Source organism: Pinus tabuliformis, chromosome 9, assembly GCF_031772625.1.
Source record: "Pinus tabuliformis cultivar Carrire ecotype Pingquan chromosome 9, CPIR1, whole genome shotgun sequence".
Classification (NCBI taxonomy): domain Eukaryota; kingdom Viridiplantae; phylum Streptophyta; class Pinopsida; order Pinales; family Pinaceae; genus Pinus; species Pinus tabuliformis.
In genome coordinates this window covers 490,003,407-490,026,208 of record NC_142307.1, presented here as the reverse complement: position 1 = coordinate 490,026,208, position 22,802 = coordinate 490,003,407, and the positions used below count along the sequence as shown (strand labels likewise).

Below are 22,802 nucleotides of genomic sequence, written 5' to 3'. Positions count from 1 at the left end.
ATAGCTCGTTAGAAAGATCTATCCGAGCACTACCACTTTGGGAAGGGCAACATCGGTCCATGAACCCACGGTGCCCCTAGATTTCCCAAAAAACGTCATTTAGGGCCTCAAAACGGCTCCAGAAGTTCACGACCCGAAAAACTGCTAAAAATAGTAAGTTGTGCTACAATTAAGGAAACTGAAAATGCTAAGAGAAACAATGGTGGGGGTCCAAGTGGACTTGGCAGGTGGCCACCAATATCCACCTGGATCAGCAACCTCCACTGCGATGCCTTAGATTCCTGCACCCAAGCACTGCCTTGCTGCTCCACTACACTTTTCTCCACCCGACCTCTATCATCTTGCCACTATCGTTAAGGGCTCCCGTAGCCAGATATGATCCAAGAGTTTATGCACCTCAAGGATCTTGCCCCTGGTATATAGTCCTCCTGACTACAACTCGATGTCTCCCCACCTCTTCTCTAGAGGTGCATAACACTATTCATTTGCAAGAAGTACTATATGTACCCGATATCAAGAAGAACCTGGTGTCCATTTCAGCAATGGAAGATAAAGGATTCAAGGTGGCTTTTATCGATGGAAAGGTACGTGTTTGGAAAAGAAATTTCAAGGACATTTTTACTCTTGGGTTCAGGATTGACACTTTGTATCAAGTTGGAGGAAGTCCATTAGGAGCCATGTCTTGCGACACATCTCTACAATCTGAACTATGGCACCGAAGGTTCGACCATCTTCATTATAAGGCCCTACCTGATGTGAGACAAATGGTGACAGGTATGCCCGAGTTCAAAGTAGAGCATAAAGGTGTATGTCTGAGATGTCCCAAAGGAAAACTTACAAGGGAACCATTCCCCTCAAGTAATAGCAAAACCACAGACATATTGTAATTGATCCACTCCAACATATCTGGTATGATGCCTGTAAACTCCTTGGGAGGATACTTATATAATCTCACCTTTGTGGATGATTATTCTCGCAAGACCTAGATCTACTTCTTGAAGAAGAAGGATGAAGTGTTCACCTGGTTCCGACACTTCAAAACCTTGATCAAAAACCGAGAAGAAAATCAAGATATTGAGGACTGATAATGGGACTAAGTACAAATCCAATGAATTCCAAGATTATTGCAGAGAAATTGGCATTAAGAGGGAGACTACAACGCCATACACTCCCAAGCAAAATGGTGTGGCTGAAAGGAAGAATCGCTCTATTGTAGAAGTTGTCTGTGCCATGCTTCATGATCAAGGCCTTCCGAAGTTTCTATGGGCTGAGCTACAAATACTGTCATGTATGTTCAAAACCGATTCCCTCATCAAGCATTGGACTCCAAGACTCCCGAAGAAATGTTCACTGGTAAGAAACCTGATGTCTCTCATTTTAGAATTTTTGGAAGCCCCGTATATTTTCATGTGCCAAAAGAGAAAAGAAGCAAATTAGATGCATCTGCGAAGAAAGGAATCTTTGTGGGCTATAATGAAAATTCTAAGGGATATAGAATTTATGTGGTTGGTCAAAAGGAAGTTGAGATAAGTCATGATGTCACCTTCGACAAAGATATGGCCCTCAGGAGGATCAACAACCTTCCCATCCTAAGGACAAAGAAGCTGACACCGGAAATCAAGGTGAAAAAGAGGACGAAACAATGCCTGATGTTGATGAACCTATGGATCCTATTGATCCACTCCCTCATGAGCCTTCCTCCTCCAAGAGGAGACCCTCATGGCTTAGGGAGACTCTCGAAGATGTTGAGAGGCACATTGCACCAAGGGGGACTTTCCGTGAAAGCAAGAAGTCGAACAGGTACCAAGGATATTTGACCGCCATGAGCACTATCATTCAAAATGAACCTTCATCATTCGAAGAAGCCATGAAGCAACAAGTATGGAAGGATGCTATGAATGAAGAATACAAGTCAATTATGAAGAATGATGTCTGGGATGTGGTCCCTAGACCCCAGGACAAATCAGTTGTCACTTCTAAGTGGCTCTACAAAATCAAGCATGGAGTTGATGGAAGTGCAGAAAATTTCAAGGCCCGCTTTGTTGCTCGAGGCTTCTCTCAAAAGGAAGGTGTAGATTACGATGAGATATTTGTACCTGTTGCCCAATACACCACCATCCACTCGATCATAGCCCGTGTTTTCTCGCAAGGATGGAACCTACATCAGATGGATTTCAAGACCGCTTTCTTGCATGGTTCAATCAAAGAAGCAGTCTATGTGGAACAACCCGAGGGGTTTGAGGTTCATGATCGGGAATCTCATGTATGCAGGTTGAAGAAATCTCTCTATGGGTTGAAGCGAGCACCCCGACTTAGTATGAGAGGATCGATAGCTATCTGATGAAGCTAGGATTCACTAGAAGTGAAGTCAATCTGAACCTTTACTTTAAGGTTGAAAATGATAAACCTCTCATTTTGGTACTTTATGTGGACAACATCTTTCTGATAGGTGCAGACCCTCTCATTCACAAATGTAAGAGGGAGTTGGCCTCTGAATTTGAGATGGACCTAAGATCAATGCACTATTTCTTAGGGTTGGAGGTCTGGCAAAAGCTAGGCGAAATTTTCCTCTCTCAAGGAAAATATGTTGTGAAGATATTGGAAAGATTTGGGATGGTGGACTGCAAGCCTGTGACTACTCCGATGGAACTTAACTTTAAGAAGTTATGTGGTAGTGTTGCTGGACCTGAATTGGGAAATGCTTCTGAGTATCGTCATCTCATAGGAGCACTGATGTTCTTGGTGAACTCTCGTCCGGACATATGTTTTGAAATTACCACATTGAGCCAATACATGGTTGAGCCTCATCATATGCATTGGATTGCCACCAAGAACCTTCTAAGATATCTTTGGGGCACAATCACTCATGGACTGAGATACATTGCCAGAAATGTGAGGCTGCATTGTTATTTGATCTTGATTGGGCTGGTACTGTGGTGGATCGCAAGAGCACTTCTGGATGTTGTTTTTCGTTGAGTTCTGCTTCAATATCCTAGATGAGTAGGAAGCAGAAATCGGTTGCCTTGAGCACCGCCGAGGCCGAATACATAGCTGCTAGTATGGCCTCCTGTGAAGTTGTCTGGTTGAGGAAGCTCTTCAGTGAGTTGTTTGGACGTGATGGATACCATCATGATCCTCTACAACAACTAGAGTGGGATCCTATTATTAGAGAATCCTGTGTTTCATGATCACTCCAAGCATATAGATATTAGGTACCACTTTATCCAGGATATGGTACAACAAGGAGCAATAAGGCTCCATCACATTTGGACTGATGAGCAGGTCGCTGATATTCTGACAAAGCCCCTATGGAAGGTCAAATTCTTGACCTTCCGAGAACGACTTGGAGTCATGGAGAGACCCTCATTTCCTATATGAGATGGACATTAACCTCTGGGAGCTCCGGAGGGCTTGGGGTACTTCTTGGAGCGGTGAGCAACCACGGGGTGAGTGGTTCATCCTTACCCTAGTGGTTCGCTGTGTACAGGGTGAGTGGTTCATCCTTCCCCTATGATACCCCTTGGCAACATGTAGGCAGGACGAGTGGTTCATCCTTCTCCTGCTAAGACATCCTACCCATGCAATCTGGGACTCATGGGAAGTACCTCTCATCTGGCCAATGAGTAGGGAAATGAGGATAGGGACCATAGTACTACCGATAGACGCATCGTGTATTAGCGTAATCCTTAAGCTAGGATGACCGATATTGATATGGGATCAATGGGAACTGACTTCAGGTCAGTGAGAGTAGTATGAGACACTCTCTTTTGATTGGGACTGAATTCAGGCCAATAGAGAATGGTATGATACATTCTCGATCACTTCTTCTTCTTCATAGTTCAACAAAGCAGAACAATGCAGAGCAGTGCATTGATGGTAGAGATAGTACAGATTGGCAGATGGATTAGCAGGTGGAGTTCTCCCTAGTTGAGAGGGAGTGTTAAAATTGGAAACTAGGGCCAAACCCCACATGGGTCATCTTATTTATGACAGTTGATATTTTTCTTGGATTCCTCTCTCCGAGAGGTGTAGGATTGATCAAGAGATCATCTGATTCTGACATGTACAAATGAAGTTATGAATTTATTTTGACTATAGACAAATTATCAAGGTTGGCCAGCAAACTCATGTAGGCTCAAAAACCCAACAGTCACGTCTATTCATCCTCAATGTTACCCTATAAATACATGATGCCTCATCCTCATTTGGACATACTCATCTTCACACATCTCTCTCTCTCCTCATATGACTGGGTACAGATTTCTAGGCAGCTTATCTCTCCACACGTGCGAAGGAAAGGACAACTAAATTTCTGTTTTGGACGTTGACCAAGTTTGACCGAATTTCCAAAAGAATGTTTTGGGCTGCATTGACCAAGCGTTGACCTGTTTGAGTGCGTTTTTGTGAGGATTATCTCTAATTGGGCAGGAAGCATTTCTGGGCACAGAAATCGAGGCAATCTGTTGATTGTTTGACCAACGTTTACTGTGGTTAGGGCTGGCCGCAGGTGGACTGTTTGGCCAGACTTTGACGGGGCTGAATTTGACTATTTTGAGGGTTGTTTCATCTTGTTGTTTGGAGGTCGAAGTTGACTGAAGTTGACCGAATCTTTGAGGGTCAAATTTGCCCTGTTGACCAACGTTGACTTTTATGGTTAGGGCTCTTTTGCTGCTGTTATAAATGATCAGATTTGTAAATTGTACTCTCTCTGCTGAACTATTGAAGACTAAAAGAAGAATTGATCAAGGGTTTCCCCACATTGGCGTTTGTCCCTTGCTGGTGCCACATCCTGTGTCCTCTTGTCTTGGCTTGTCTTCTACTGTTTATGTTTATCTTCTATCTACATTTTACTATCATGTTGATGTGATTGCTAAACTGCATATTGATATTGGGCTATTAAAGATATTGAGTAAAATTGCTCTATAGCATAGAACATACCATTGTTGCCTAAAATTAACAAATACAAATGATGAGATTTTATTTCTCATCATCACTTGGTTTGGACTTGTATTTCTCATGAGATTTTCGCTATTCCTTCTTGGTGGACAAAATTTTGGAGCATGGATGAATTTTGATGTATGGATTGTCTTTTCTTATCTTGGAGCTTCATGATTGACAAGTCTATTGGTGGTTGGATATATTCTCTTACATGTAAGTGCATATTTAATGCTATTATTCTTTTTCTTTGTCACATGCATTGATAATGAGATTTTTTCTATACTAGGGCTAGTAGCTGCAAGCATTTACTGCGAATTTTAAAATTATGTTTCTATATAGCATATCTCTATGTATGGGCCATGTATGTTGAACGAATTCTCCTAGGGATAATTCTATGGTTGAATTTATCTTGATAAGCCACTTCACCTTGCAAAACGAAGTATAAAAGCTTTTAAGGTCACTCTCCTTTTCCCTAATGACAAGAGAAGTTGATTTTAAGGCCTAGTTGACCTAGAAATGAAGTCTATCTTCATATTCTTCTTGACTCCAATCTGCCCAAAGGATTAGGCACTGGTCTACCACAAGGTGATCACTTAAAGAAACACTTTTCTTCACCTCTCCTTCTTTATTCTAGGTCTAAGCCACATTAGGGTCCCTAGGGCATCATTTTCCCAACAAAGTAGCCATACAAAAAGTTTGATCTCCTGGCCTCTATTGCGTTGGTGTGTCCTCAAGGTCTCCTCCAAATTTGAAGAAATTCCAACAGTGGGATTGCAAGTTATCCCAAGCCCTAGCCCTGAGATCAAACTTTTCCCTGGTGTTCCCTAGGATAGTACCTCATAAGATCAATTTGGCCCCTCTAAGTGGAAACTCTTGTTTTCATCCTTTCCAATTCCTTGTTTAGGCTAAGATCATCATTGGTTGCTAAACTCCCTCCCCTTAACCTCACCTGGGTCCACTTGGTCCCGTGTGGTCCCATACCTTTAAAAATTCAATTCTTCAAAAACCAGTCGAGAAACCAAGTTCAATAAGGATTTTAGGGTTTTGGAAGCTCCTTTACAATTCACACTCCTTGAACCTAGCCCTTAAATCCTCGTCCCCTTATACTAGAAAGCTTTGTACCTTGCTTAAGAAGCAAGCAAGTCCCATTCTTGAGCCTCCCCTAGATCACTTCACACCCATCATTACTTGATCTATCCTTTATAAGTGATTCTCTATATATCGGGTCTCCTCCCATAGGTGAAAGTCCATAAAGAGTAGGAAGCTTTAGCTATGGTGACAGTGGGCTTTAGCTTCATTGTTTCTCTTGACCTAGCAAGTGCCCCTCTAAGACCCCCTAGTAGTTTGAAAAGTAACAAGACCCTTTTCCCTAACTATATTGGCCTAGTGAGCACATTGGAGGGAATCCTCCCGTGCCTACTCATAAACCCTAGGTATCATATAGGTTTCTTTCTCGGCTTCTCTAGTGGAGCAAAAACCCTACTATGAAGAAAACTCATCTTGCAAAGTTCCTAGAGAAGCCTTGCCTCACCTTGGAAGTCTTGATCCTAGACATACTCATCATTATTGACTATCTGTAACCCTAAGTCTTAACTCTCCTCTTAGGTCTTTCTTTGAGAGCCTTTCCTTCATCGACCCATAATTGAGCCTCTCTTTTGAATGGGCCTTGGGAATCACTTCATACCTCATCATTGATACCATCATTCAAGTGATTTCCTCCATACCAAGACTCCTCCCATCAGTGAAAGTCCATAAAGAGTTGGGGCCATTGACTAAGGTGATAGTGGGTCTTTGTCCCATTATTGTCATTTGGTCTAGTAGTTGTCCCTTAAGTACCCCTGCTAAATTGAGTGGCAACATGGCCATCCTAGGTTCTTTCTTTTTCTTTTCGTTGCATCAACCTCCCAAGGTGCATTTCCAAGCCCTACCCAAGGTATGAGGATGTGTGCATGTTGAATCCCAATGAACCAGTGGTCAATTGACTCGAAGAAGGGAGGTGGAATAGGGGCTCATAATATAATATGGTAAGTGGTAAGCATGGAACAGGGATAGATGACGCTACACCTAAGTTGCAGGAAACGCAGGTACAGGGTCCGTTTCCGTACGGAAACGAAACGGAAACGCGTTTCCGCGTACCGTGGAAACGTGTTTCCTACGGACGTTTCCCGAAATGGAAACGTGCCCGTACGGAAACGCGTTTCCAGGCCGTACGGGCCCCGTTTCCCCAAAAAAAATACTTGTTTTTTAATTTTTTTTTTTTCTAATTAGTTTTTAAATTTTTTTAGGGTTTCTAAGCTGTTCTAGAAACCATTTCTAAAGTTATAAAAGAGCAGTGCCTCTCATTCTCTCATCACACAATTCAGCAAGGAGTTTCAGCACCATAGGATTCTGGCAGTGGAATTGGTGCATCATCTTCTTCAGCACCACCATCCACTGTTGAGCATTCTGCTGCTTCTATTTTTGATGAGGATTGTTATGATGAGGATTAGTCTTTTGTGACTTGTCTCTATAGTTCTTGCAGCCTTATAGTCTTTATTGTACTTGCAGCCTCATATACTAATATAAATAAAGGCTGATTTTGGATTTTCCAGTTCCTATATTTTTATTTTCATTATGTGATGACTCATGAGTAAATGTGATCATTGTGATGTAAATTTAATCTTAATCTTAAAATGTTTAAGTAAATGTATCATTAATGCTTTATGATTGCACATATATATATTAATAATTTTTAAATGTTTTTAATAATATATATATATATATATATATTATATATATTCGCGTTTCCCCGTTTCCAAAATTTGGGGAGGTCGCGTTTCGTTTCGCTTCCGCGTTTCGTTTCGCTTCCCCGTTTCCCCGTTTCGTGCAACTTAGCGCTACGCTATCTCAATCATGGCTTCCCAAGTAGTGCCCCTTCCTAAAGCCATGGGCCATTAGGGGAGGTCCCACTAGACTACGATAGAAAATTAACCCTTCATTTAAGGTGAGGGAACAAGACTACGACTAATACCCTTCTTTCTTCCAAGTCACCCCATAATCCATGTCAAAATTCCCAAATACAAACAATCATAAGCACCCGATTATATAATGAATATAGTATTGCATAACGACTATAGTATCTTTTGATCAAAAGCCCACCTTCCAACATGTGCTCTTGACAAATGGGTGAGGAAATATATGACTAATGTAGATGGCAGAGATATGAATGGCACATCGCATTGACTACAAAGTAGCTCTCAGGGGCTACAACTAGAAGAGATGAATAGGAGAAAAGTTTCTCCTAGAGGTCACCCACTTTCAGTTGTTAACAATGTTGAAGGAGGTCAAATCACACTTCTCTTTGGGATGAATTTATTCATGGTAGCTAAGTGCATTGCCAGGAAAATTATTCAATGAAGCCAAGTTCATCATTTCTCTTACAGGCCGAATTTACTTGGTATTTCTTGGGCTGAATTGCATTAACTTGAGAGGTCAGGTTGCTTGTATTTCTTGAGGGCCAAATATTCCTGAAGGAGGTCAAGTTCTTATTCCAAGGGAACGAGTTTATTGAGAAATCAAGTACCATGGAGGTTCAGATTCACCTTACACTTGAAGGTTGTTCTCTATTTCCCTTAATAGGCCAAATTCATATTTTTCTGGGGAAGCCCAAAGCCTATTTCCTTGGATGCCAAGTACGTATTCTTCTTGGAGGGTCAAGAGCACATTTCTCGAGGCCAAATTCTTCTTGCTTGGAGGACGAAATTGCTTGCCACTTCCAGATTTATTTGAGGTTGAATTAGTTCATTGGAGGGTCAAGTATATCCAGGACCGAGATCATCTTCTTGAAGGGTTGAGTTCGCTTAGAAGATGAGTTTATTCTGAGAAGGGTCGATTCATTCAGGGGATCCGAGCTAATCATATTTTGGAGGCTGGTACATTGACCAAGGAGAGAGAAATTGCTGAAGTTACAGTGCATTTGTTGGGCCAAAATCATCTTTTCCTTATAGGCTGAGTTGATCTATTATTGCTGGAATTATAATCAGGTTCAGCAAATTGATTTGTGCATTGTAAACCTTCAAATCAAGTTAATAAAAATTCTTTGTTTGCCTATCATATTTCTCTGTTGCAAATGTTTACTACTCTGTCCACAAAGTCTTTAAAGAAATGGAAGTGTTTGGCGAAATACATCAAAGAAAATTCTTAATATTCGTGGATTGTATTAGCATTTTCTAGCTTTGGTACATTACAAACACCTGGTTGAGAGGAAAAGAACCAAATTAATCTAAGAAGAATCCATCATTTAGACATTGGCTTGCTCATCAATCAAGCCCCATTAGGGGTGTTAACCAAGATGGCTACACATGTATAAATGCACGCATACCTACATATGTGCTTCCATAGCCATTCGGATGTTAACTATTTAGTTGCATGTCAGCTTGGAGGGTGTCCAATGCAATGGGAGTACTATAGGTACCCCTTCATTTGCCTCGTTTCATCATTCATGTCATGTATTGACATGTATTAGCATATTTGGCTATTCTTAGGTATTTGAAAGGAGATTGACCTCCTCGTTAAACAATAATTTCCACTGAAAAAGCATTATTGCCCATTTTTTGCACAACCACGTCTGAATTATGACATTTTAATGATACAAACCCCCATTCTCATACAACAACATGCAGTATTAATAGGTTAAGGGAGTCCAACGAGAACAATCTGCATAATTAAGGCAGCGATACAGGAGAGAAACATGCATTTATTTTATTGTTGTTTGTAACAGATTGCATATATTAGACTACAAAATAGTGTCATATTTTGGGATCAGACTACTTCCTACATATTTGGGTGAAATTGGACCGTTGCCAACTTATTTTCCAGAATGGAGATTGTGCACTACATATTTAGCAAGATTTTGGGTGGCAAAGACTCGTAACAATGCCCAAAAGAATTGATTGTTGAGCTTGACTTTATTATATTTTTCCTAGATTTCAGATTGTTATTAGTTATTTGCACTGTGACCTAATGCATGTAGAAATCATATGTTTTGGCTTCTTTCAATGTCCTTTATCTGCATAGCAATACATGTGGCTATTTAGTTGGACCCATGATTATACATTTTGGTTTTGATAATTGCATGTGTGCTTTCATCGTTGTAAATGATAGGAAATTATGCTCCATGAGTATTATTAAGTTTGAAAGCATCTTAGGCATAGATAAAACTTTGAGTCCACGTCAGTGACATGGACACAAAGCTCATGGAAATCATACATACCTGCTGATATGTTTGTATTTTTAATTGTATTTTTATGCATATGATATATGATTCCAGTATGTGTTGGCAACATGTCAGGGTAAATGAAATCCAACTAAAATGAGGGAGAATTCATACTTATAAGCCCAAGTTCCAACACTACGTTGTCTTTCCCCTTTGCGATAAGAGCTTTAAACCACAGTTGTAATCACGTGCCTGTAGCTATATGGTGAATGTAGCGACATGCTAGGTATCTTTTGCTATAAGGGAGATTGTGATGCCAATGTGCTATTGACCATTTAAGAAACTCCATAGTAGGTTAGGCATCCCATATAGCTTTCCCTACAAGTTATAGAAGATCCAATGCAAAAGGAAAACTGGAATTGATCTGCATACACCCATGGCTCATGGTTGCTTGAGTGGGGATGTATAAACACTAAAGAATAACTATCGCTATTTTTTCATTTTGTGCTTGTGGTATAGGTGTACAGAACAAGCCCTTGAACACAGTCTTCAAAAGGACGCATAAAAGCTACACTATCTGGCTACCATAATATTCTTCACATGTATGCTTGACACTCATATGTTCTATGTATAATACTTCAATTGTTCTTAATTTTCCATAGGGAGTGCGACAGAATGTTTAATCATTTAATACTTCTCCTGCACCCCATTTTCAATATTATGGATATCATGAAGTGAAATAAAAATAGTTTCCAGAATTTAAAGTCAGGAACTTGCCTCAAGAATTTCAATATTAATGCACGACTGTAACAACTGGCAATAGCTTTCTGTGCTCAAAAGTGTATACTGCAAATCCAGTTTCTTTAGTGAAGATGCTCGTGGAAATACAACTGGTAATTCAGTCTCACTCATGTAATTCAGTCCTGACAATGACATCAACTTTGTAGGGAATTTAACCATTTCATAAATATTTGGTTCTACAGCCCGCTCTTCACTGCTACTAAATGACCCACCACCAAACTCTTCCAACGCTGTGGCCTTCTTGAATACATTTCTTAAATCCAGAATATCACATTCACTTATCTTTAATGAGGTCAGAGATCGACAGTTTGTTGCTATCATCTCAAGGTCATTAACATTAACATTTTCCAAACCTGTCATGTAGAAGTTCAAAACTTCCAATGAAGAATTATGAAGAGCAAGCTCATGTAACCATTCTCCACCTTCATCTTCAATAGTACTTTCCTCTAAAAACAAGACCCTGAGAGATCTGCAAAGACAAAAGGATGTCGAGTGTAAATAATTATCTTATTCATGGGATTCAAAACCTGACTAACTTTTACAAGTCATAGATAAAATACATGCATAGAATATTTGATTCAAGTTTTCTAGCAGATATCTGAATTTGGAATTTTAGAAGTTAGGCTGTAGTCTTTGTTTCTAGTAAACAACTTATAGGAGATTCAATGATGTGCAATTTTCTCGTCAAGTTCTTACATATGATTTGCCTCATTGGATCAAATTCTGTAACTCTCAAACACAAATACACGCACAGGAAGTTCAGCACACAATTTCCACTTAAATGTAAATACAATGAAAAACAAAGTCTTAGATGTCTGACACCACAAGCACTACAATTACAAAGGATTCTTCTTTATACAGAAAATAAAATATAGAAACCTGGGCACTATCAGCATTGAGTTGAACAGTTACAAATGAATTTATGGTTGCCATAGTAGAGAAAAAATTACAAGTTGTATGGCCAGTAAACTGTCGACGACAAAAATTAAATTATGCATGTGCTTTTAGAAGCAGTATCAAGGATTGATTTGGGCATTCCTTCTCCTAGGCACTTCACTTCTTGTTGTGATGGCAATAACCTGGCTCAGATCCTATCCTGCACTTCTAGTATAAATCACTTGCCAATTTTCATTGTAAGCAGTTCTGCCTTTTCTAATTCTCTATAGATAGCATCACATCTGCTTACAACTGTTAAAATTTTGTAAGTACCTTGGTGTCTTCCTGAGAATCTTTCATCATTGTGTCAAACCCCCAAAATGTTTGCAAATCATATTTGCACTCTCATAAAGCAGAACCTGGATCAATTTGGTGTCAAAATCTGTAAGCTATCTATTACACCTCAGATTACATGAGGTTTCACCTGTTATTTTCATCACATGATAGAGACTTTACAGGATGACACAGACAGATTCATAGGGTTATGCATGCACATACTTTCCCCAGCACTTCCCTTGTGGTTTGTTCTTACCAGGGCTAATCGTAAGCGTGTGGTGTTTAGAGGGAAGTGGTTGATTACACATTACAATTTACATCTATTCATACCCCTAGAGCACATCATGGATGCACCATGTTTGATATTACAGCAATTGCTGTCTGGTATTACTATTGTGGTGAGACACTTAATGTATTAGTTTGTACTAAGGAGGTGTGTTCCATATGGATTCTATTACCCACCACCAGCGGGTGACCCTATAGGAGAATTTTTCTCCTAGATTTGTCTTCAGCCGGCAGCCGGCAGCCCCTGACAGCCACCTTTGTAGTCGATATTGTGCCAGATATCTCCGCTCCCTAATCCAGTCATATGTCCCCTGGCCCATCTGTCGAGATCGTATGTTTGAAGGTGGGACATCCAACCCTAAAGGTATGATTTTTCATTATGCAATTGGGTGTTTATGCTTGTTCTTCTTGGGCACACTTGGGTATGGATTATTGCGTGATGTGGAAGGAGGAAGAGTTTTGATTGAAGTCTTGTTCCCTTACCTTAACTGGAGGGTTAATCCTCAACCCTAATCCTGTGGGATCTCCCCTACTAGCTCATAGCTTTAGGATGGGCATTACTTGGGAAACCCATATTTTGGTAGCGGGGTCCCATTTTCCCATTCCACATTTTTCACACCCCTCTGCACATTACATGCCCTATTTTATCATCTTCCCTCTCTGGGTCTACAAGGCCATGGTATCTCCCTCCCCTTGTCCACATGTCTAGGTCGAGCCTGGAACAATGCCTCGGAGGTCGATGCATCTAAAAAAAGGATAAAAGCATAATATGGCCACATACAAAAGGAAAAATACCACAAAATACAAAAGATGGCCAGGACAATTAAATTTAGCATGTGGGAAAAAGCCAGTGTTGCGAACATCGCGATTTTTTAAGTCTGCCAATAACATCACCCGATTTTTATGAAGTTTTTTTCGAAAAAATCGTTGAAAAAATTGTGATTCGAGCAAAAAAATCGTGGCCCTCCAGGACAACGCGTTTTAAAAGCGATTTCATGAGTTTTATTTGTCATTTTTAGCAGACAACGGACTTGTTTGAGAGCTAAGGAGGAGAGGAAGGTGACTACTATGGAAGAGGAGGAAAAAAAGGGAGATTTTAGCATCCCAGGCAAGAGAAATTTGTATTTGGACCAAATTTCTTCGGCAAACCATGGTTTCCAAGTATGGGCACCAAATTTGGCCATTTTTTTTCTTGTTTTTGCTTGAGTTTTTATAACCCATTGATTATCAATTATTTTTGAGTGGATTTGATTGTTTTTTTTCATTGTTGTTGGATAGAGTGGAAAGGGTTCATTTTGGTCAAAAATGCAAAAACATGATTGTTAGATTTATTAGTTTAATTTTTTCTTGTGCTCTATTTTTTTTGCATCATTTTTTATTGGGTTTGAATATACATTTTTTCTATTATTGTTGGATTGAATTAAGGTTTTTTTTTTGTTTGTCAAAAATTCAATGTGTTGTGTCATGTACGTAATTTTTTATCTTTTTTTTTTAACTTTCAATTCTTCTTGTGCCATAGGTTCAAGTTTCAAGTTTCAACTTCAAACTTCATCTTACATTAAAACTCAAGAGTTCAACCAAGTTACAAACATGCCAAGGAAATTGGACCCTTTGTGGGAATTTGGTGAACCTGATGGAAGGTTTGATAGATCAAACTTGTTTTGCAAGTTGTGAGGGCATCATATGACGGGAGGGTTTATAGATTGAAGTATCACCTTGCACAAATCCCTGGACATGAGGTAGGGCCTTGCACCAATACAAATGTGCAAATCATCCGAAGAGCCCTAAGATAATTGGAAGAATTAGAGCAAGCCAAACTGTCCAAGTCAGATCTGAGGAAGCAACTAGCAAGGAGAGTGTTAGGAGGTGAATATGAAAGTGGCACTAGTTCTACTTCAGCATCAATATCTACAACCAACCCTGTAGCTACCTCATCATTTTTTGTTCCTAGAACCACGGCTGGTTCACAACCATCTATCTCTTCAATGCTTAAAAAAAAAGAGAAAGAAGAAGCTGACAAGTTGTTGGGCAAGTTTCTTCTTTGGAATGATATTCCTTTCAGCATTGCAAGGAATAATCCATTTTTCCAACCTGTTGTTGATGTTATTGCAATTGTTGGCCCAGGGTACAAAATCCGTTCTTACAATGACTTTAGAGGCCACATTCTTCAAGATGAAAAGGTTGATTGCACCAAAAGATTGGAGGAGTTTAGGGCATCATGGGCACAAACAGGATGCACTGTGATGTCCGATGGTTGGACCAACCAAAAGGGGAGAAGCCTTATAAACTTCATGGTTAATTTCCCCAAGGGGACAATGTTTATGAAATCCGTTGATGCATCTACACATATCAAAAATGCAAAATTATTATGTGATTTGCTAGATCTGTTTATTTTGGAGGTGGGTGCATAACGAACAATGTTGCAAATTATGTTGTTGCTGGCAAGATGCTTATGGAGAGGCATCTTACTTTATTTTGGACACCTTGTGCTGCACATTGTATTGATTTGATGTTAGAGGACATAGGAAAATTTCTTTTGTCAAAGATATTGTTGATTCATCAAAAATCATTACAAAATTTATATATGATCATGCATTTGTGCTTCATTTGATGAGAAAATTCACCAACAAGGAGTTGATGCGCCCTGCCATTACACACTTTGCCACCAGTTTCATATCTCTTCAATCCCTCTTGAGTTCTATGTGCAATGTGAAGAGAATGTTTCTTTCAGATGAGTGGCATGCTTTGACATTTAGCCGCAAACCAGAGGGAGAGACCATATGCAGATTAGTTTCATACCAAGAAAACTTATAGGCGGGAGTGCAAGAGGTGTGCAGCATGATTGAACCTTCGGTAAAGGTTCTTCGATTAGTTGATGTGACAAGCCCGCAATGGGCTACTTGTATGAGGACATGGACAGGGCCAAAGAATCCATTCGGGCCTACTATGATGATAGGGGAGATGAGGGGTTTCATAAACAACTCCTCCTATGGGAAGTGATTGATGAACTATGGAACAACACACTCCATCTTCCCATTCATGCTGCAGGGATCTACCTAAACCCCGCATTTTCTTACCCCTGTGGGTTCTTATTTGATGCTAAGATCATGGATGGATTCTTCATCTGTGTTCAGAGGATGGTGTGATCTCCAGCATGACATGCAGAAATCTCCAAAAAAATGGAGATATACAGCATGGAAGGTGGCACATTTAGCTTTGAGATGGATTTGGTTGATAGGAAGACTAAAATGCCAGGTATTTTTTAGTTTGTTTTAAATTTCTGTCTCTTCAAGTTCATAACTTCATACTTTGCTTCAACTTTCAAATTTCATTTTTTTCTTATGTTCATCTTACTTGTAATTTTGTTGTAGATGCATGGTGGAAGCTATGGTGCCAGAGTACCCCATCTGCGAAAGCTTGCCATTCAAATCCTCAACCAAACATGTAGCTCCTCAAGATGCGAGTGCAACTGGAGTGTATTTGAAAAAATACAAAACAAGAAGCGCAACACGTTAAACTTAAAACTTAAAATATTGCAAATTTTCAATTAATTTTTTGAATTCATTAAATAATATTTTTTTTTATAATTATTATTTTATGATCTTTGTACAAGATGGAGTCCCAGCGACTTAATGACATGGTCTATGTCTACTACAATCTTCGATTGTGGGTGAAGCAACTTGAGAGGATACCTGACATGGAGGCCATCTCAGTGGATGGGATTGACACCACTGTTGTATGGAGAGTTGAAGCCGAGAGGCCTCTCATGGAGTCTGCCGATGATTGGTTAGAGAAGGAGGTAGTGGAAGGCGTAGAGGGGGGGGAGGAGGAGGAGGAGGAGTAGCAACAGGAGGAGGAGGTGACACCACCTACGTAAGCTACCCCTGCCACCAGTAGAGGACGTGGTCTACCTCCTATAGCTCCCAGTTCTTCAGCTTCTAGAGCACAGCAAAGTCCACTGCCAACTCCACCGGCATCTACATTTAGAAGGAAAGGGAAAGCTATTCCATTTTCTCGCAAGAGGGGCAAAGGAAATCAGTAGTATTAGTTATTTGGTTCATTTCATTGTATATGACATTATGACTCATGATATGAGATACATTATTATATTTTTTGTTGATAATTTGAGGCTGAGTTGGGATTCAGGAGTCAAGACTTACTATTCAGGACATGATTCACTATTATGTGTGATGTAGCACTAGAATGATATTACACATCTTATATATTAGTTCTTTTATCATATTTATGTGTCAATGTATTTATTTTATGTTGTAGATGCTTTAGATATTAAAAAAAATTTAAAAAATGAATATTTTTGTATTTTCCAATTTTTTTCCGATTTTTACCGATTGTTTCCTGAGTTTTACGATTTTTTCCCCTCGTCAATTTAATCGCGATCGCGATTTTCGCAACACATAAGCTCTACCCCTTATCATTATGGCCATCACCCTGGTTCCTAGGGCCCCTATGAGTGCCCCATGTATCATTAAGGAACCCATGTATGTCCCAACCCCTGGTGGGCGATGAACTGCCCCACCTTAGGGGGGTGATCACTAATATCATATACATCATGCTCTCATCCCCTAGAGCCCCATGCAGTATAATAGAAGAAAAATCAATAAAAGGCAAAAGGCAAATGAAGAAGGGTAGAAAAACAAAGGTTGCGGTAACTCATGTACCACGATTGCTCCCTCCTACATTCATACACCCAAATATATGGACATCCCTCATCATTACCACCCTTTAGCCCATGTCATTTGGCCTTGAGACCCCTATGTCTCCATCCACCTCATCATTATCCACATGACATCTACCAGTTTTAGGATGTACCTTGGACATGTCCTTCTCTTTAGGAATTGGAAACACCTAATAGGGTGGTCTATTAATTATTCCTACCATGGAAGGTAACACCATTACATGCTCAAAGCCCCAAATCTAGAAGAGAAACCAACTATGAAGTTTCCATCTTTGCCCTTGATTAACAAGCTTATTCACTCAATTGCATTAATGAATTATTGTATCTGAAGGTGAGGATATACATTGGATCTTATACAAGACTGGCAGGGGGTTTCACTTTGGGCTTGGTCTCCCAATACAGGGTCCAAACCCACCAGAGGATCATATTGACACTTGTAGGGGAAGTGTTGAGAGGCATGGGTTTGCGTCATGTGTAGAGCATTATCACATGCCATGGGCAACCTCAGTACCTTCAGCAACTTGTTCATTGCCCCACATTATACGCAAGATTATGCACTCGGAACAGAAGTGCCCCCAGCCAATTAGCATTGTATACAAGGTTGGTAGTTGATCCAAGGCACCGAGGAGGTTTGTCTCATCCTTGAGACATGAGAGGGAAAGCACCATCTTCCATGCCCTCATTTGGAGCAATCTACAAGCTTATTTTACACGAGGAGACCCATGAGACCACTACTTTTGCCCAGAGCCAGTTTGGAGCACCACATGGTGTTTTACTTGGAGATCAAGGGGCCACCCCTTTGACCATCATTCATGGAACCCTCTTCTTCATCATGGCACTTGAGGACTAATCGGGCCTTCCAACGACCCTCCTACACAATTGCTACATCATTTCAACTTCATTTTGGATGGCTTAACTTACACTTTATGAGCTATTTGATGGGCTTGTCACCAAAGTGATGCTATTTTGCACACTAAAATATTTTTAGGGACATCTTAGGCTAATTCGAACGCTTAGAGGCTCATATAAGTAGAGTTAAGCCTCATTTGTATCAAACATCATCATCAATTGCATTTAATTCTCCTGAGGAATTTCACACTTTCCTCTTAGTTGTCTATTGGAGATCTCTTGATGCACTTCAATATATTTGGAGCTGAAATTCCGTTCTCCCTTGGAGCCATCTTCTTGATATAGGATTGGATATATCTCTTGTTATCTTGTAAGTAATCTTGTTGAAGATTTTTGCATGAAAAATGTCTAATGTGTGGAATTATTGCAACTAACTATTTCTTTTGTGCCCTAATTTATTGAATATCATAGTAAAAGTTGTTGGATTGTGAAATTGCACATGTTACTCATTGAATAACAAGTAGTGGAATGTTCCTAGTGGATTGAAATTTGATTTTCTTCCATGAAAGTCCATAGATCTTGGGTGGGTAAATGTTAAAGAGTGGTTGCTAGGGCATCGTTTAGCCTCCTTGAAGACAATTTCGACCAAATTTCGAATCACATAGACTCCTTAGCCCAAGGGCTAGGCACTGATCCAAGAAATCTGGTGATCACCCCTTTTTACCTTCTCTTTTTCTTCTACCAAAACTTTCGCCGTCCTTCGTAGATGGCTTAGCTAGGGCTGCATTTGAATTCCTTTAGAGGAAGAATTTTTCAACTCCATTTGGACAAGGTACTGCATTGGCATCTCCTCTAGGAATCCTCAAAGTTTCGGGCAATTCCCATAGTTCATTCTTGAGAAATCTCAAGCCCTAGCTCTAACTTAGAAAGCTCATATTGAGCGTCTTAGGTTGGTGATCTTCCAAGGGGTCATTTGCACATATAAGCTCAAAGAAGCTTCATCATTCTTGATCCTTTCCATTCCTTGCATGACCTAGTGTGTGCATAGGAAGAATTCCTCCCTCAATCAATCTCAAAAATCCTAGATCTCACTTGGATTTCTTTCTAGGTCTCTCTAGTTGAGCAAAAACCCTATTTGAAGAAGAATCATCTTGCAAATCCCCTAGAGAGGGTTTGCCATGTCTTGGAAGGCTTGATCCTAGGCATACTCATTATTATTGAATATCCCTAACCCTAGGTCTAGGTCTTTCTTGGAGAGCCTTTAGCTTCTCTTGAAGCATTGAGCACTAATTGAGCCTCTCCTTGAATGGACCTTGCAAATCACTTCATACTTTGTCATTGATCCCATCATTTTAGGTGATTTCCCTCATACCAGAACTCCTCCCATTGGTGAAAGTTCGTAAAGAGCAGGGGGCACTGACTGAGGTGACAGTGAGTCTTTTCCCATTGTTGTCATTTGGTCTAGTAGTTGTCCCTTAGATACCCCTGCTAGATTGTGTGGCCACAGTGCCCACTTGGTTATGATGTTTTAATCACCACACGACTATTATTAGACATGTTGGAGAGATTTGGCGGTACCTTGGCTTAGGAGATGAGTTCCCTCACATACATGGGTGTACTTTGCATATGGATTACATGTTAGCAAGATTGGCATTACACTTGTGGAGAGTGTTGGACTAATGCAACAATTTCCACATATTCCAAGGATTTCATGGGTTATATTTGGCCCGGTTTGATGTGCTTTGATGTGGTTTGAGCCTTCTTGTGGGAATGCCCTAGCCTATTTTGTTTTTTTAGACACATACATCAGTTCATTATGGCATGGACTATCAAACTTGATGAAGCACTCAACTTATTTACACATTGATGAAGTGGTTGCATCATCTCCAATGGCTACCTCAACCCTATTTTAACTAGATGGAGGCTTATTGCATCAACGCCCTATTACCTCTCTTTTAACAAGGGTACTCCAAAACTTTTTGGCCACGCCATATAAGCCCAAAGGATGTGCCTTATGACCTTGTAAATCCATGTCGGTGTGTGTTATCTTGTGAAAGTGACTCTTAGATCCCCATTTGTGTGGACAACCATGGCTACTCCCGATATTTTTTGTTTCATGATATGTTTGCCTCTGTGGCATTGTTGACTTCCCCCTGGTGGGCGGTAAGTCCCTACCTTGATGGGTATTCTTATACCCTGGGATGGAGTGCGGGTATCATGGATTAAGCATTACTAGGGCTCATGGTTTAAGGGAGCACTTCTGTCAATAAAGACTTGTATGGGTGATCACCATATGTACTTTTCCCTGACATTATCGCTTAGGATCCTGGTGCACCCTCCTAACCCACGTGTCATATATATTTTGCACTCCCCTTTGGCCTTGGCTCTAGATCCTGATAGTCTCACAATTCCCAATGCATTTGCATCTCCCGAGGCATCATGCTAAATCCTTTGAGGCAAAGAAGGTGGCAAATTGATTCTTTATGTCAAGATGAACCACTTGTCTTTTGAAGTAGTCAAAGCACCCTCACAAATCTCTAGTTACAACAGTGGACCCATTTTCAGTGCACGAGGGATTTCCCTGTGGCATTGCAAGCAACAATATTTGAAGGCAAATTATGAGGTAGGTAAAGAGAAAATATCAAGCAAGTATCATCCCCAAGCCAAATCAGCTCAATGCTCAAGCCAAAGTGACATCAAGCAAGCATTTATTCCACACGTGGGCATGATGTCATCATCTTTGGTGCTATTGGATGGAGTAAAAATAAAATTTAAGGACAAACAATGGAACGTTGAAACTTATTTTTGCAAATTAGAGCCCCCGAGAGATAATTATTCAAGTATCAACTCCAGATCACCCAAGGGAAAGGTCAAAATGTTCCAAGCCAGCCTAGTCGATATCATTCCAAGGGAGAAAAGGGAGGTCGAGCCTTCCAAGAAAGCAAAAGAGGCAGCCCCAAGCAATTCGTTGAAGGAAGAAATGAAGAAGTAAGCCCGCAAGAGGTAAATCAAGCAAAGTAATATCAAGTCAAAGACTAAATCCAAACATTTTCTCTCAAGTAAGGTAGCAGTTTGGAAGATTGACGACCAAGGAAGGAGGTTGAGTTGTCCTTAAACAAGATTAAGCCTTTTTCAAGCAAACTTAAGGAGACTTATGCGTGAAGGAGAGCCCCCAAGGGCTATTTCAAATACTTCCAAGCCAAATCAAGAGAGAATCCAAGGGAATGTTGCATCCTCAAAGAAAATTTATTTCTTCTATGTTTGACGTCACTTTATTTATTGAGGGTTTTATGACCAATTTTTGAGCTTGAAAAGTCATTCCCATGCCTCATGGAAGTGCCTTGACTTATAGTATAGGCATGGGCCTTCATTTAAGGCATATTTTGAAGGATAATAAGCATTATTTGAGCCTTTATTGGAGCTATTTTTTGAGGAGTCGTCCACCTTTCTCCTAGCCATTGGAGGGTCAATCCAAGGTCAAATCAAGTTGTTGGAGCACCAAATGAAGGACAAAAATTCAAGAAACATTACCATGCAATCACAAGTGGAATGTTTTTCATCTAGAATCAAAACAGCCCCTCTTGGCCACATCTATGTAGCATTTTGCCTATATTTGGGGTTTACTCAATTTAAATTTGAAATATATATATATATATTCTTAACTTAACCTCCAAGCATTTTTTCATCTATAGAATCAAAACGGCCCCTCTTGGCCACATCTATGTAGCATTTTGCCTATATTTGGGGTTTACTCAAATTAAACTTGAAATATATATAACTTAACCACTAAGCATTTTTTGGATGGCAAGTTACTTATTTTGTGGGAGACCAAGGAGGAAATTTTGAAGAGCCTCATCTATAAATATAGGCCTTCTCCTCCTTGGAAAATCATTGTAAACTTGTTGAGATCTATCAAAATGTGAATTTTTTCATGAGACAAAAGGGTTTACATGTGAATTTTCTTCTTTTGTTTGGTTGATCAAATATTTTTCAAAGGAAATTTTTGGAGCAGCAAAAAGTTACTACAAGGCTAAGCTAATTGATCCAAGAGGTCTAGGGTTCATCTCACACCTTCTCTTAATTCATTCAAGGTATTGTTGTTCTCTTTTGGGACATGATTCACTCTCCCCTCTAGAGGTAAATAACCTTATCTTCAATAATTGTTGATTGCTTGGTTGGAGGATTCTCTTCTTGGAAGGCCCTCCTAGTAGAATTTTGGTTCTATTACTTGTCTTGTGTTAGGGTTGTACTTTGGTGTTCCACCAATCATTCTAAAACTTCAAAGATTGAGATACCAAATCAAGAGAGGACATAATTCTTTGTCCTCGACTCTTGTGGAAGAAGGATCATATCCTTATTCTAACAATTTGCAATCATTTTATTTACAAATTTATATCTCAAAGTTTCTTGTATTTTTGTAAATTTGTAATTAGTTTTAAATATAAAAACCCTAAAAGAATCATATATTTCAAAAAATCAAAATTATTTCCTATAAAAAAAATCCCCAAAATATTTCGATAGTGAATATCTTCACTCGAGCATGGTTATTTTAAAAAATTAAATTATTTCCTATAAAAAAACTCAAAAAATATTTCAATAGTGAATACCTTCACTCATTTTTGGTTTACATTGCATTTATTGATTTATTCATTGGTAAAATCACCACAAAATTTGCAATTTTGGGAAGCCCTCGGCCCTAAATCTGTACGACCCTCATTAATTTACCTCATATTGTTGTACTAATTACATTTTCAAGTGAATTGAAGCTAATTACATGTGCTAGAAAAATTCCACACCAATTGAAGTGTTTGTAGACAAACCATGTCT

The 22,802-nt window shown here is 39.7% G+C and overlaps 1 protein-coding gene across 3 annotated transcripts in view; it reads right to left on the bottom strand.

Annotated features, from left to right (window-relative positions):
* The window catches only part of LOC149149352 (coronatine-insensitive protein homolog 1a-like), a 300,107-nt gene that overhangs the window by 11,154 nt on the left and 266,151 nt on the right, over positions 1–22,802 (bottom strand). For all 3 annotated transcript variants that reach the window (XM_089445365.1, XM_089445364.1, XM_089445363.1), the window contains exon 2: positions 10,910–11,402. In XM_089445365.1, coding sequence (XP_089301491.1) covers positions 10,910–11,402 — 493 coding nt within the window. The remainder of the gene's footprint in view (positions 1–10,909; positions 11,403–22,802) is intronic.